At 37.3% G+C, this 15,625-nt stretch overlaps 1 protein-coding gene across 2 annotated transcripts in view; it reads right to left on the bottom strand.

Moving 5' to 3' along the window:
- spock1 (SPARC (osteonectin), cwcv and kazal like domains proteoglycan 1) overlaps positions 1-15,382 on the bottom strand; it is a 227,543-nt gene extending 212,161 nt beyond the window's left edge. For both annotated transcript variants that reach the window (XM_046860133.1, XM_046860134.1), the window contains exons 1-2: positions 15,195-15,382; positions 14,359-14,544 (exon numbers count right to left, since the gene is read on the bottom strand). In XM_046860133.1, the coding sequence (XP_046716089.1) occupies positions 14,359-14,541 (183 nt within the window). In that variant the 5' untranslated portion in view covers positions 14,542-14,544; positions 15,195-15,382. The remainder of the gene's footprint in view (positions 1-14,358; positions 14,545-15,194) is intronic.
- Between the last annotated feature and the right edge of the window lie 243 nt (positions 15,383-15,625).

The raw sequence follows: 15,625 nt of genomic DNA, 5'->3' as shown, positions 1-15,625 counted from the left end.
GTTGTTTTATGAGAATTCAATGTTCATTCCACTTCTCCACATCTCCAGCCTCCTGCGAGCTATGGGCTTAAAAGAACTAAACTATCATTGACTTAGGAACATATATTATGCTTTATAATATGACATCATAGATGTAATCCAGCAATTGTTCAGATATTAGATTCCATTAATCAGATAATAAAGAAAAGTAAATGTATTCAGATGGGAATTTTCATCTGGGAGAAATAAAGTGATCTATCTATCTATCTATCTATCTATCTATCTATCTATCTATCTATCTATCTATCTATCTATCTATGTATATCAGCATGGAGCAATATCTTGGAATTGAGGCTTGTCTAGACTACTGTAATGTTTTTTCTTTTTTTTTTTATGTGACAATTGTGTTTTCTTAAAAAATAGATAGAAGATGCTATACGATATTTTCCTATCATAGACTGAAATGTTTAAATCACAAACCTACTACATTGTCGCCAGTCATTGTGATTATCATGGTGAATAATATGATACATTCATCTTTAGAATAAATCTGCATCTAGTTGCTTTGATGTTGATCAGTTCTTCCTCCTTCAACCATTTAAGCAGTTACACTGCAGTGACTTATTGAAACAAGCCTTTAATGAACCCAGATACCCATACTCATATGCACGCACACACACACACACACACACACACACACACACACACACACACAGACAAACACACTCACAGACATACACACACGTCATTCAAGGATGCACTTCACTGACCATCTACTACTCCTCCATATATATTTTTTCCTCCACTTCTTCTCTTCATCCTACTTTTCTCTTCACCTCTTCTCTTTCAGTCTACTCGTAAGTCTCTGACCATCTCTCCTCACTCACTCTTTCTGGCTGTGAGCTGCTTGATAAAAGCTGCCTGGATGACAACTCGTTTCACACACCACTTATTACTGATGAAGCTCTGCTCATACAGAATGATCCCTCTCCTTTACCACCTCATTCTCTCTCTCTCTCTCTCTCTCTCTCTCTCTCTCTCTCACACTCCCCCCCCCCTTCTCCCTTTCTGAGTCAGTGAGCTTTCTGCAGAAGATTAAAAACCGATTTTTCCAAGAATGAACATCAATAAAGCGTGAGCATATGTGTGAGATGACTCGGCTGTGGACAGGTGAGAAATCTCCTCACGTCTGAATGTCTGTCGGAGTCATGGAGGAGAGGTGAGGTTTCTGAAAGCTGATTATCCAGACCGTAAACTCTTCATATTTCATTTTTAATTCACTCACCCTCCTCTTCAGAGTGAAAAGAAAATTGCACTCGGATGTTGAGTGTGTGTTGATGAAACTCTGGAATTGTCTGTGGCTGGACAGCAGAAGAGGAAATCAGCCCAAAAGCATGTCTGTGCAGACTGAAGCCTCTATCAGCAAGACCATCAGCCTCACGCCTCCGGCAAGCATGATGGAACAAACAGCCTGCTTTTGAGCGAGCACGGTTATTAGATTGCTGAGATGTTGGCCTGCATTTCAGTGTTCATCGAGAACAAAATCAGCTCATGGAATTCACACTATTCCACAGCAGTATTGTTTAACAAAGATTTCGTAATAAAAGTATTCTAAATAAACTTTCATGGAAGTATAACACAGGTTTAATGAAAAAGAAAACACTATAATTTTGCATCACTGCTTTAGTAGCTAGCCAAAAGTCTAAAAGCTAACAGAGTGGATAGCTTTTAACACCAATGCACACTAACAACACAGTTTAAACTGACAGAACACAGGAAATGTTAAACATATGATCTCTATGCTTTGAAAATTGATTTAAATACCCCAGTGATTGTCCCTTCTATTTTCTTTCCCCACTGAATTCATGTTGATGTTATAAGACAAATTTCATAAAATGTCCATCATTAAAAAAAAATTATCTGCAGGGAAAGTGGGATTTTTGTATTCAACTCTTGCAGTGCTTCAACAGCACTTTCTTCATGTGAAGAATTGTTGACCCTTTTCTTACAACTTTTTTTTCAAATGAACTATTGTCAGTCAATTATTGTTAAGTACGAATCTTTTTCTCTTTCCCCCAAAACTACTCATAGAATAACGATCTAAAGATATAAAGAATTTAATCAGGATGAAACATATCAATGAATAAATAAATTTATAAATTAATTAATTAATTAATTAATTAATTAATTAATTAATGAAAAACAAACATTGAGGATAATTTAATTCAATTCATTTTTATTTGTACAGCGCTTTTAACAATAAACATTGTCTCATAGCAGCTTTATATATATATATATATATATATATATATATATATATATATATATATATATATATATATATATATATATATATATATATGTGTGTCACCAAGTCAACTAAATGTCTAACAAAAGCAATTCCTATAAATTCCTGTGTAAACGGGCAAACGGGTTTATGCTTTTCTTCTTCATTCTGCCTTACATTTTTAATATACTCCATGATAAAACAAAGGCCTTATCCGTCAATGTAAGTTGCAATTGGTTTAAATGAATAATGGATGTGACTGACCCTGCATGACTGCTACATGAATATCAGTATAGTGTCTGGCAGAAGTAGCACCATATGTGGGTAATTGTGGTGAGACTGAGAAATGAGTTCTTTAATGAGAGGCATGATGATTTATCTACATAATGTGTTGTAATGCACATGTACACAGACACACAGACACACAGACACACACACAGACACAGACACATACACACACAGACACACACACACACACACACTTTACACTGATATTCATGTAGCAGACAGGCAGGGTCAGTCTCATCCATCAGAGGCCTTCATTACAGACCAGACTCTGCATGCTGAACAAATTGCCAGCCTCAGGATGAAAGAGATAGACAAAGAGCGAGAGAGAGAGAGAGAGAGAGAGAGAGAGAGAGAGAGAGAGAGAGAGAGGAAATAGGGAGCGATAGAGAGAGACAGATAGCATATATTGCTGCAATCATATAATAATTGTTTACATGAATTGAGATCAATTTGAATCTATTTTTACGTTCATGCATCTGCATTTGAGAAGGTAAAACTAAATACTGTAAATATTGTCAAATATTTGTTTGGCCTGATTGTATAAAAATATACAATCAGATATTGAATTCATCTAATCATATGATGACTGCACATACAATTAGGCAAATCTACACTGAGGATATTTTCACCAAACACTGCTTCACTAAGGCACACAACTTAATTAGAAACCTCACTCATTTTTATCCTAGTCCTCCTGCCACTGCTCTTCAACCAACCAATAAGCACATACGCAGAGTGCATGCACAGTTAGGGACCCAATCATCCCAAAATGTTCAGGGGATCTAAGATCAGAGCTCTGTTCAACACATTTTCCACACAAACCTTGGCAAACCATGCTTTTATAGGCCTTGATCTGTGCAGAGGGGAATTTGTCCAAGATTTTGTGGAAGGCTTATGTTTGAACATTTGGCCATATAGCACATGTTCAATATAACAGATATGCATATGTTGTTTGTTATTCTCTATCACATTTTCTTTTATGCAGGCAAAATTTATTTTGTGTATTAAATGTTTTCTATGTAATTTAATATATTACAAATAAACAAATGTAAAATGATTGCCATTTAATTTTGCACGTCTGTAATTTAACAGTTGTTCTTTGTAAAATGGGTACATTTGTGTAAATGCTACACCGAAAATCACTTTCTTATAATAAGTTTTCTGCTGCTTTGATAGAGAGAGAGAGAGAGAGAGAGAGAGAGAGAGAGAGAGAGGCCTGACAATCATGGAACACTTGTCAAACAGAAGATATGATTAGGAGTTCTCTGTCTTGTAAGAAATGGTGAACACTTTATCTATTAATAATAGACATTAGACAGGGAGAGAGAGAGAGAGAGAGAGAGAGAGAGAGAGAGAGAGAGAGAGAGAGAGAGAGAGAGAGAAAGGGAAAATAAGCAAAATCATGTTTCTAATCTATTGCAGATCACTGATCCTGTAATGAAACTTGTAATCAGCATAATGTGTACAATTATACAACCTCATTACTGTTTTCTGTTCCATTTTTTTAAATAATTTTTCTTAAAATGTCACACAATGCATTTCAAGAATATATCATGCAGCTCAATTTATTTTTATAGTTAATAAATATTTTTATTTGTAAATATTTTAATTATATTGTTACTGTTTCTGCTGAACATAACTGTGTATGGAATACTAAAAGATTTTGTACACTACAATCTGCCAATAGCAAACTGCATGCATGAGTGCTACAGGATTGTATTGACTTGGAAATCCAATAATTGATCAATATGTTAACAGAGCGGTTTGCCCTCTAAAGCCTGCAAGGTGAATCAAGACTACAATGATTCTGTTGAAATGTAAATTTCAGATACTTCAGTTTGCAAAAAAAAAAGATAAAACTGTTAAATATTTTATAGTTTATGTAAAATTTTATGACTGATGACTGTTTTCATCAAACAGCACCTTACAAAAAAAAAGAGGACTAAATATCCTGCCCCCCTGCTGTTTGTTGAACAAGAAGCACAGTGCAGCATGTGCAGGTATGTGTAACACAAGACATACATGATTTACACTAACAAGCTTTTCTTCATAATAAAGAGGGGAATCCAATTAGCAAAGCTGGGGGTTGGGAGGCACCTTTCTAACAAATAGAGCTCAAGACTCCAGCACAGCATGGTGCAGCTGTGAAAAAAATAACATACATATGCTGTATTATTTTAGAAGTCATGGCTAACATCGATTTAAAAGCTCGGTTTGACACAGAAAATTTTAAAAAGAATATTAGAAAATATACTGTCTAACTTAACAATAAAAAAATTTTTTTACTTGATCAGAACTTAATTTGACTATTCTTTTAGGAAATTATCCATATTGCATGTTCATATATTTTGAACTATTTCCCGCTATGACAGGTTTAAAAAACATTGAAGATGGGCTTTTCCATCCTGTCATTAAATTGGATTATAACCATCTAGAGTCATGATTGTTGCTGTTGAAGAAAAGTAACTGTTGTATTTTTTTTTTTATTATTATTATTGCAATTATGAAATTATACCCTAGAAAAACACGCTCAGGAGTCATTTTAGCTTTTCATTGTGCTCAAACATATTTTATAGTACAATGTATATATTGTGATGATCTAATTTGTGGTATGACTTGTTCTGATAATTCTCATTCACTATTCAAAATCCATGCGGTAGGTGCTACACTGTAAAAAGTGTCTATAAAATGCTAAAACCAAAATAAACATTTACAAATTTTGTAAAATACAATTATACTCTTTATTATGCTTAGGAATGGAAAATCTGAGTGAGTAGGAAAGAATGTGCATAAATAATTTGCTTTTCACAAACTTGGAAAAAAATGTATATTTCTAATTGGTCCTATTGCAGCCTTGACATCTATGGGGAATACCCAGTCTGATTTAATTATTGTTTGAATTGATAAGAAATATACTTGACATGTTTATTTTGGGAACCCATTCAAGAAGTTTTTCAGAGTTCTGGCAGACAAAATCTAATTGTGTAGGACAATCCATATTTAAAAATGCAAAAGAAAAGGCACTAGCTTGGTATAGTCAGGAAAACTATAAACTAGGAAATGTCTGTGCACACCTTGGAGTTGGATACTACTCAACTATTCACCAAGCCATCATGAATACACCAGCTATTCAAAATACAGAGCAACGAGTGAGACTCATGGCAACATGAAACCAGAAGTTGTAACATGATCATACAAGACTAAGGAAACTCTCAAATGCACATTTGCCCCCTGTATAAAACATACACCTATATGTTTTTAGTCAGATCGAAGCTTCCAAAAGTGTTGGGATGTGGTATAGGGTTCTGCACCAAACAGTCAAAAAAACAAGGGAAAAATAAGACCCTGAAAGACTCTAACTCTCAAGTACAAATTGTGCTGGAATAGATACAACCTTGAGAGGTAACAAAAAAGGGAGAAAAAGGAGAAATAACCCCTGCCTGAACAGAGGAATATTGTTTAGATTTGAAGGCAAACAAACAATAAACCTGAATGACAAAAAAACTAAATTTCCTTCAGCATAAAAAGACAGTAAAAATAAAACAAATATAGGCATAAATAGAAAGAGTGGAAGCCATGAAGAAGACATAGACACAGAAACAGGAAGGGGGCAGAACAAAGCAAAAACACTTCTCCATGCTTGTTTGCCATATTTAGTAGCTCTTGAATACATGCCCATATGATGCCACACAAATTCTGCATATTTTAGAATAAGTTGGTTCTCTATGCAGAGAAATTAAAGTCAGTAAAAAAACGCAGACGAAAGATGCATTTGTGTTTCTTCATTGTTTGTTTTTGTTACTGTTGTTTCTCTCTTTCTCTCTCTCTCTCTTTCTTCCACTCCCTATCTTCCCCACCCCAGAGTATATAGGTTGAACTGGGGTCATTTTAGTGCTGAGAAAAAGTAAAATGAAAACACTTTATTCTGCTTGCAAAGCTCACTGGCAAAACAGGATAGGGAGAATCATCAAACATGCACACAGACGTTGTAAGCAGGAGAGCAGATCACGAAGGTATTTTTAGCTCTTCTCCTGCTGAAGTAGATAAGGACGGATGGGACACCGGGTCCAGACTCTGCCTATTTGGAGAGAATTGTTCCCGCCAGGGACCTGTCACTATTCGCCCAGGGAAAGGAGGGGGTTGGGGTTTAGAATAGAACATGTCTTTAAAAAAATTTTGGATTTTGGACAAACCTGCTGTTTGAGGTTCCAGTGATTCACTCTTCAGGATTAACCAGACTGACATTGGCACAGTGTAAGTGTCACAGGGGCATCTGCAGGCTGCATTAACCATGACAACATAGTGGATCATGATTTATTCATAAAGATGGTGACATTGGCGGAAGACCTATCCATATTTTATGATGATGTGCTGCATCAGTGCTCTACATCGGACGTAGTTATTTTGTGTAACAGAAGCAGTGAACAAGCAAATGTTTGGTGATATCGATGTCTTCATGGTTCAGCAAGCTCATTACTCAGAAACTTCTCCCAGCCTATGGGAATAGTCATGAAGAGTCATTTTTGCCAGCAGTCCACAGTCCAGTGGTTAAAAGAAGTTGCAATGTGTCCATAGACTAGCTGTCCATTGACATGTTTAAGGGATGTGCTGGTGGCAACTATAGCACATGGTAAAGTGTTTTGGGTCTAGGGTAGCAATTGAGACTAGAGGGTTGTAGATAAGCTATGGTAAGAACAATGGCAAGAAGAAGAGCTAAGCCTGGAATAACCCTTCATCAAACAAAGAATATCAGGATCTAGGCCAGATGGTAGCATATTATCATGAAGCACATCAAACAGACTGAGCAAACCACAAAGCATCAAGTTTTAGGCTAGGGAATCTAAGATTCTTTCTCTATTCCATCTAACAAGTTTTGGTAGTACACCAGCATGCCTTGAAAAAAGAAAAACATTATTCACATTAGAGAATGCAGTCTAAATTTTATGGAAGAATGTCTATAACATTGCTGAAACTGAGGACCATCATAGCGACCACATGTAGTGCAGAGGTGGGAAGTAATGAAGTACAAATACTTTGTTACTGTACTTAAGTAGATTTTTCTTTAATTCAATATTTACTTTTTTGACAACTTTTTACTTTCACTCATTACATTTTTACACAAATATCTGTATTTTCTACTTCTTACATTTTTAAAACATGCTCATTACTTGAGCTTTAATCTATTTGGTGAAATGTCAATAAGTATTTTTTTAGCCAATTAATCTATTTCTTGTCATTGCACGGCTTTTTCAACCTCCCACTGGTGTATCATTTCTTGGCTATCATGCACCACAGACGTAGGCAAGTCTACAAAGCTAACAACAAGCAAGGCAGAAGGCAACAAGAAGTATGCGGTGAACGTGGATAAGACAGAGGGAGTCAACGATGTAAACATGACTGAGAACAGAGAGACGTTCCTGATCAGCTGATCATCATCATCTTTGCTCTGCTTGCATTCTATATAGTGGATGTTCAGCCTGGATGCATTCATTGGGTAACAAAATTTGAAATTTGTTTTGTACTAATATATTAATATAATGTGAGGTCCAGTTACAAGCATGACACTAAAACAGGTAGATTATAATGGCTACTGTTTACTTAGGTACATGTCAGAGCCCAAACCTCTTTACTTTATCTTGAGTGAAAAAAATTTAGTCAGTATTTAACTTTTACCAGAGTTTTTTAAAACATAATTATCTGTACTTCTACTTAAGTGAAGGATGTGTGTACTTTTGCGATCTCTGGTGTATTGTTAACAATAGTGGCAGATGGTCAAACCTAATAAAACAATAAATCAGAAATATCAAAGCCATTATGCTGTAAAGTGCAAAAGCAAATCCACAACCAGAGGGTACAGAAATCTGGGTGAGGGGGTCTACTTATCAAAATCTTACTAACAGTCAATGGTCCATTCATTTATTTTTGGTTTATCCTGGTCAGGTTGGACTCAGGAAAAAATGGGTGCAAGGCAAAATACTCGCAGATAAGATGTCAATTACCACCCTATTGTTACCAATTCGCTTCCCAACATGCTTTTGGAAGGTGAAAGGAGACCAGTGAACCCAAAGGATATTCACATTCACATAAGCAAAGCTCCACACAGAGTGTAAACTGAGCTCTATCTCAAACCTGGAAAGCAAGGGCTATGAGTTTGCAATGTTACCCTCGTTGGCGCCATGCCACCCAGTTTTCATTAATGATGTGCTTCATGTGTTTCTCAAGGACATATTCTCTATAATCATTCTCCTGCTGCTCCTCAACCTGGGCATACACCTCTTACAATACCAATGTAAACCAAGGTCTAAAAAAAAGGAGTCCTCAATTTGTAAAATAATGATTTCAAAAAAGAATTCTTCTTTAAATATGCAAAATAGATTTTTTTATCTACTGTAGTAAGTAAATAATAAGTAAGACAAGTATACACAGGGCATTAGAAAGGCACTATTTAAACTAAATATAATATAAAATAAATAAATTGCCATTGCCTTGTAAATTCATATTATTTAGTCATTTAGTATTTTTTTCAACCTCAAAGTTTACAATTCTCTCTCTCTCTCTCTCTCTCTCTCTCTCTCTCTCTCTCTCTCTCATTATATGATTCAGACAAGTTCAAATAAGGAGCAGCAACCATATTTTAGAACTTGCTCATGTTGACTAATGAATATTAATGTTGGTAGTCTGCTTATGAATATTTATAGTCTGTGGGCGGTCAGCAAAAAGAGAACAAGTAGTCAAGAAACACAGAATAACAGTCTATAAACCCATGATTTAAAAAATATATAGACAAGAGTTATAAAAACTTTAGATAACAAAAGTAATAGATAAATAATACAATATAGCACCTTTAAAAGGTGCCACATCCCATAGAGGGTCTGACCTGTAACAGCAAACACACACAGAGACACACAAGTACAATAGTCTATCACCCAGCATGCCTTTGTTCACTTTTCAAGGTGATTGACTGGACTGGAGTCTGCAGTGCAGTCAATAAGGCCAAAGTGCCTTACAGACACACACACACACACACACACACACACACACACACACACACACACACACACACACACACTTCACACCCAGGTTTGATGGTCCCACCTGAGCCACAGCACTGAAATATTAACTGTCAGCACAAAATAAGGTGCATATGCATGCCCCTCACCCCACCTCAAACACACACACACTTGCCTTTCTTTGTCTGTGTCTATTTAAATCCAGATAAATCTGAAAATTGCATTTTTTGTTTATCTGTCTACACTGACATTTAAACATTTACTAAAAATGTATCACCTACAGCAAAACATCTAAAAGTGCATAAATCCCAATACGGCACATGCATAAAACAAACACAAAAAAAGCTTTGGCCATGCTTTTGGGTCACAACAAAAGAAAACACTAATACCTTATTACAGTGTAGATGGAAGGTCAAAATATAGAGAAAAATATATATTTTCTAATTTATGCAGATTAATGTAGACATAGCCCATCTTGCTCTCTATAGTGTGTAAATTAATTATATATATATATATATATATATATATATATATATATATATATATATATATATATATATACATATACACAGTATATATATATTTGAACACTGCAATGAGGTTAAAGACGCTGGATATTTTTGCTAGCCCCACCTCCAATTATGGTTACTGTGCTGGTGTCATCCTTGTGCAGGTCCTAATAACTATAACTACATTTTTTGGTAATGAAACGGTCACATTTCTGTCCCAAAGTTGCAGCCCAATTCTCAAAATGACATCCAAATAGATCCATATTTCTCTCTGTCTCACTGTTTCTCTCATGTCTTGAGTCAGCAGCTCATCAGCAGTGGAACAGCAGGACTGCAGCTGATTTAAGCAGGTGTGTGTGTGTGTGTGTGTGTGTGTGTGTGTGTGTGTGTGTGTGTGTGTGTATATGTGTGTGTGTTTCACAGCTGAGAGAGCACAGTGTCGGGGATTGTCAGAAAAAGCAAAGTCGGAAAACAGATCAAGGGGTGGGGGTGGAGACTATAGCCAAAAGATGGAGCAGCGAGATTCAGTACAAAGGCAAAAAGATACATAGAGCAAAATCAAAGAAAGATCTAGAAAGAGAGAGAGAGGGGGTTAAGAAAATAGTGTGAAAGATGCTGACACTACACACACTAGAGTTTAAGGACTCTTCATGGTGTTCCACTAACAGGCCTTTTCACTCGAGAAGCGATTAAACATCAAAACCATGGAGCCAAATGTCACAGACCTTTCCTCGCTGCTGCTCTGCTCTCGCTCTTTCTTTCCTCTGCCTCTCTCACATTTCTCTCTATGTCTCTTGTAATCCGGCAGATTCTGGGTAATGAGCCACATACAAGCACAGGAGGCCCAGAGGACGCAACACACACACACACACACACACACACACACACACACACACGCCCACATAGAACGAATGACAGAAAAACCATGAGACAGAATGAAAAGTGGGAGAACGAAAGGACAAAGGTGAATCACTAACAACAGCCTGAGCAGTTAAAACACACACACACACACACACACACACACACACACACACACACACACACACAAACAGAGACACTTCTATTTTTTCCCCATTTAGGCCAATTGAAGATTATTATGACCAAGCACACTTACACATACAAATGTTACATTTAAATCTTTTTTATCAATTATTCATTATTTTAATACCATTAAAAACTAGCTTTCTTCCAAAATCTCCTGGTCTTATTTAAAATAGCTGAATTATTAACACAGAACTTCAACTGCATTAAAATTGCTAAATCGATGTTACTAAAACCTCTACATCAATGTTAGCTTTAAACTAACCCTTAAACTGTTACCTTTTATACAGTAAATTTTTTTCATTGACATAGTTACTGCTTTCAGTTAACTCTTATTGAATAAAGAAGCTAATTAAAAAGTCATTCTTTTAATATTTTTTCTATGGAAGGTGTTGGCATTGATGTCTTGCATGAACGTTGTTGTGAGTGTTCGTTCCAAATGGCTCTCTGCTCTCCTCACACATCAGTGCAACCATAAAAGCTTTTAAAACTACAGTTAGTTGCAGCTCGGTGATTTTCACAGCCATGCTAATATAGGCACAGGTTTCACATCATGCGCTGTTCACAAACTGAAAACTACACTCATTACTCTCTGAAGATCCTTTTCAGACACAAAAAAATAGTATATCATGTTTGGTTTAAAGCATTCTGTAAGAATTAGCAGACTGCGTCAAACCAGACTCCACCCCAAGCTACAGTATATTGCAAAAAGTATTGGGTCACCTGGTCATAAGTAAGTACGGTATGCGATTTCTAAAAATCGCATTCCACATTTAGTCCAAATTTGCTCTTATAATTTCCTCCACTCTTCTGGGAAGCTTTTTCATTAAATTTTGGAGTGTGCATATGTATATTTGCGTTCATCATCCACAGGGGTATTACGAAAGGCAGGTACTAATGGGGCCTGGGGTACAGTCAGCATTCCAATTCATCCCAAAGGTGTTCAGTAGGGATCAGAGCTCTATAGCAGGCCACTCAAGATCTTCCTCTCCGAAGCATGTAAACCATATCTTTAAGGAGCTCGCTTTGTGCACAGGGGCAGTGCCGTGCTGGAAGAGGTTTGGGTTTCCAAGTTCAAGTGAATGCAAAATTTTATTTTAGCGCATCTAAAGACGTCCTGTACAATTAAGTGCCTCCAGCTTTGTGGTAACAGTTTGAAAAAGAACCAAACATAGCAGGAAAGGTTGGGTGACCCAATACTTTTAGCAATATAGTTTATATCAATATGAGCTAATTCCCAAAGGTTTAAAAAAATCACAACAGTAATTATGGAGTTTGTTCGGCATTTCAGTTGAGTCAATCCTAATCATGGTCTTAATTTGATCGGTCTGGGAGAGGCAGCAAGCCCTCAAAGACCATCTCTAACCAAAACGTGTCCGAGACCATGATTATCTTTCAAACAATACCCCAACCTGACTCAATGGTGTGGGCAGCACCAGCAAAGGAGTAAATACAGGTGACTACCACCTGCTGACCTCCGGCTCGATAGTAGTATCACCCAGCCATGTGTTCCTTTACTTATTTCCTACACTTAATTTACATTTAAAGGCTAAATACTATTTACAATTAAAAGAGAAGAACAATATAAAATGTCTGGTTAGAATTTGTTCTGCGCTTAACATTTAAAGAGATTCACAAATATGCAAATCGATGATTGATTGAGCTTGGTGTTGCGAGTTTGTGTTTGTAAATAACCCGTATCTGCCGATACTGTAAACAGAACTCTGTCCTAGAACAACCCCCACAAGCCCAGTTTCCAACATGCATGATCAACATACAATATATGCAAGCCAAGCCAACATCATGCTGATAAAAATCAATGAGCCGGCATCACAAAAAAAGCTAGATGCAGAGCTTTCACTTGCTATGCATATAGTGATGGTACTTATGTGCTGACTAATGTAGAATCTTGATGTGGGAGTGAAGCCCTAAGTGATATGTGCATGCATGGTTTAGTACAATGTATAAAAAAAGAAAGAAAAAAACAACCTTTAACAACATTTAATTCTAGGTAAAAACACTGAACCCAATCCTTGTTTAATTAAGGAAGTTGTAACACACTAACAGCCCCATTACAACTAAAACAATTAAGAATAAAGAAAGTTAAAAAAGTTATACAGCTGCACTTTGGAGTTTTCAAATCTGATTGGTCGGAGGGTGCTGATTCATTTTCTATAACAGCAGCACTGACAATAGTGCTGCGTTTACAGAAAACCACTGAAAACTTTGAACACAAATGTATGGCACACCATTCAAACAAGCTAAACCTAATAAACAGACTCAAAGAATCATGCTGTCATTTAACAAGAAACCGTTAATACAGTTTCTCTAAGGAAAATATTTAACATTTGTTTCTAAAAATTTTCACCAAAAAACTCCAGAGCATTTTACATATTGCAATTTTATTCTGGTTAACTTTTTTTTTTAAAAAAGTGAAAAATTCAATTGGTAGCAAAAGAGCTGTAATGGCTCTTATGGCTGTAATAATGCATGTGATAAACTCAACCCACAGACTTTCCACAACATTATATATAACTATAAATGGTTAGAAACTATAATGTATCATGCTATAAGTCATACAAATTGGTAGCATTGACAGTAGCTGTGCTATAAAATAAATAAAACATAATTGGACATGATGTGAGGGACCTGATCAACATGGAGGTCGTTATAATAACTCCGCTTCAGCTCAGCATGTTCCCATTAGATCTCTTTCTTGTACACATTTTTCAGTCAGTAGATGATCATTATTTCTGTCTTTCTACTGTTCTAAGATCTCTAAGAACATATAAGTGCAGCATATAGCTGGTGTCGACTGAATGATAAACATTGTACACAGGTAGCTAGGCAAACACTGTTATTATCAAACTACCCCACCTGGTTGGATGGCAGCAGAATTGAACATAGCCTACCAAAACACAGGATGAGGACAGTACACCCCAGACTGAATGTCAGACCATTACAAGGTACCAAGCACGCACACGCACACACACTCCTACATGCAAATCCATTCTCAGCAACTAGTAAGTGGCACTGAGTTCAGCTTCATAGAGCCGATTAGTTCCCTGAGGACCTTTTTCAGTCCTTTGCGACACATTTGGCTTTCAGAGCTGTACTTCATAGAAGTCTGATCACACTGCATGTGCGAAATGAGTTTGCAAACACAGACCCGAGCGTGCGCGTGTCTACGTGTGCGCGCTCGCGCGTGCGTGCATGGGGAGGAAGTTTAACCAAGAACACTCACGTCACGGAACTTGCTCCAGTACTTGTCCTTGTCGCTGATCCACTTGTCCGTGTCCGCCGTGTTCGGATTGTTGTTGTTGTTATTGTTGTCGTGGTTGTTGTTGTTGTTGTTGTTGATGACGCCGATCGCCGCCTCCGCGCGTAGCAGAAAAGCGGCGACAGGTAACAGCAGCACGCACAGCATCGCCTGCAGGTGTGAACACACCGGACATGTCCATCTCAGAGCACAAGGACACAGTGGACACGTAGCCATAAAAAAAAGCACTTGCTCTTATTGAGCCGCTCGTGCGTCTCTAGTCTAATCGCCCCGTGAGCCGCTTCACGCGCGCGCCGAATCCATAGTTGTGCCGAATTGGTGCACCGTTAGACAAAGTGCAATTAGAAAACGCAGTGCAATTCATGCTGCAATCGGATTTAACACAGGGGACACTGCAATTATTATTAATCGGATTAAAGTAGCACGCCTGGTGAATTAACATTGCAATGTATAAAAAAAAAACAACAACAAGATTTGACATAAAGCTACTAGTCAGTATTAATCTAAGGAAATGTTATAGATCAAAAGATGCCCATGTGATAGGATTATATAATGGTATGTTAATGATGAGGATGGTGAGGAGGAGGATAACATGTTTACTGTTGTTTTAAGAGGAACATGGTGAGAGCCCACCAAGAGCAGATGGAGCGCTTCCCATAATAAACGACCCTCGAGCCAATAAGCCTGTCCTTCACAGAGCAATCAGTTATAATAATCCTCAGAGTAATAATCCTCTCCTCTCACACTGCGTCTCATCACCCCGGTTTCCCCCATGCACATTTTAATTCGGATTTGCTTACCTTGAATGGCCCGCGCTCAGCTATCCGGTGTGGTTAGTGCACCAAGTTTTGGCAAACGGTGTATGGCAAGAGAAAAAAAAACCACGAAACCCGCCGGTGTGAATATCCAAAGGAGCGCAAAGTGGAAGTGGAAATGGAAGCGTGCGTAACGAGCCAAGTGCGCAGCTCCAATGAGCCCGGCTGGAGAAGAAACAGGCGCGCGCCTGAACCGTCTCCTCCCACCTGCCAACACTTCCGCTCCCGGGCTCCTCCCCCTTGCAACGCTCTCTTCTCCTTGTCCGGTTGCAGCATTGCATTTAAGTATTTAGAAGCACATGAGTAAAATCTTCAATCAGATGGATTTGGAGAACATACTGATTCAAGGTGGAGGTCGTCGTTTTTTTTATTTATTTTTTTAAATGTGTCTCTAGAATGGTATCAATCATATGAAG

Source organism: Silurus meridionalis, chromosome 10, assembly GCF_014805685.1.
Source record: "Silurus meridionalis isolate SWU-2019-XX chromosome 10, ASM1480568v1, whole genome shotgun sequence".
NCBI classification, from domain to species: Eukaryota; Metazoa; Chordata; class Actinopteri; order Siluriformes; family Siluridae; genus Silurus; species Silurus meridionalis.
This window is presented reverse-complemented; position numbering and strand designations above follow the sequence as displayed.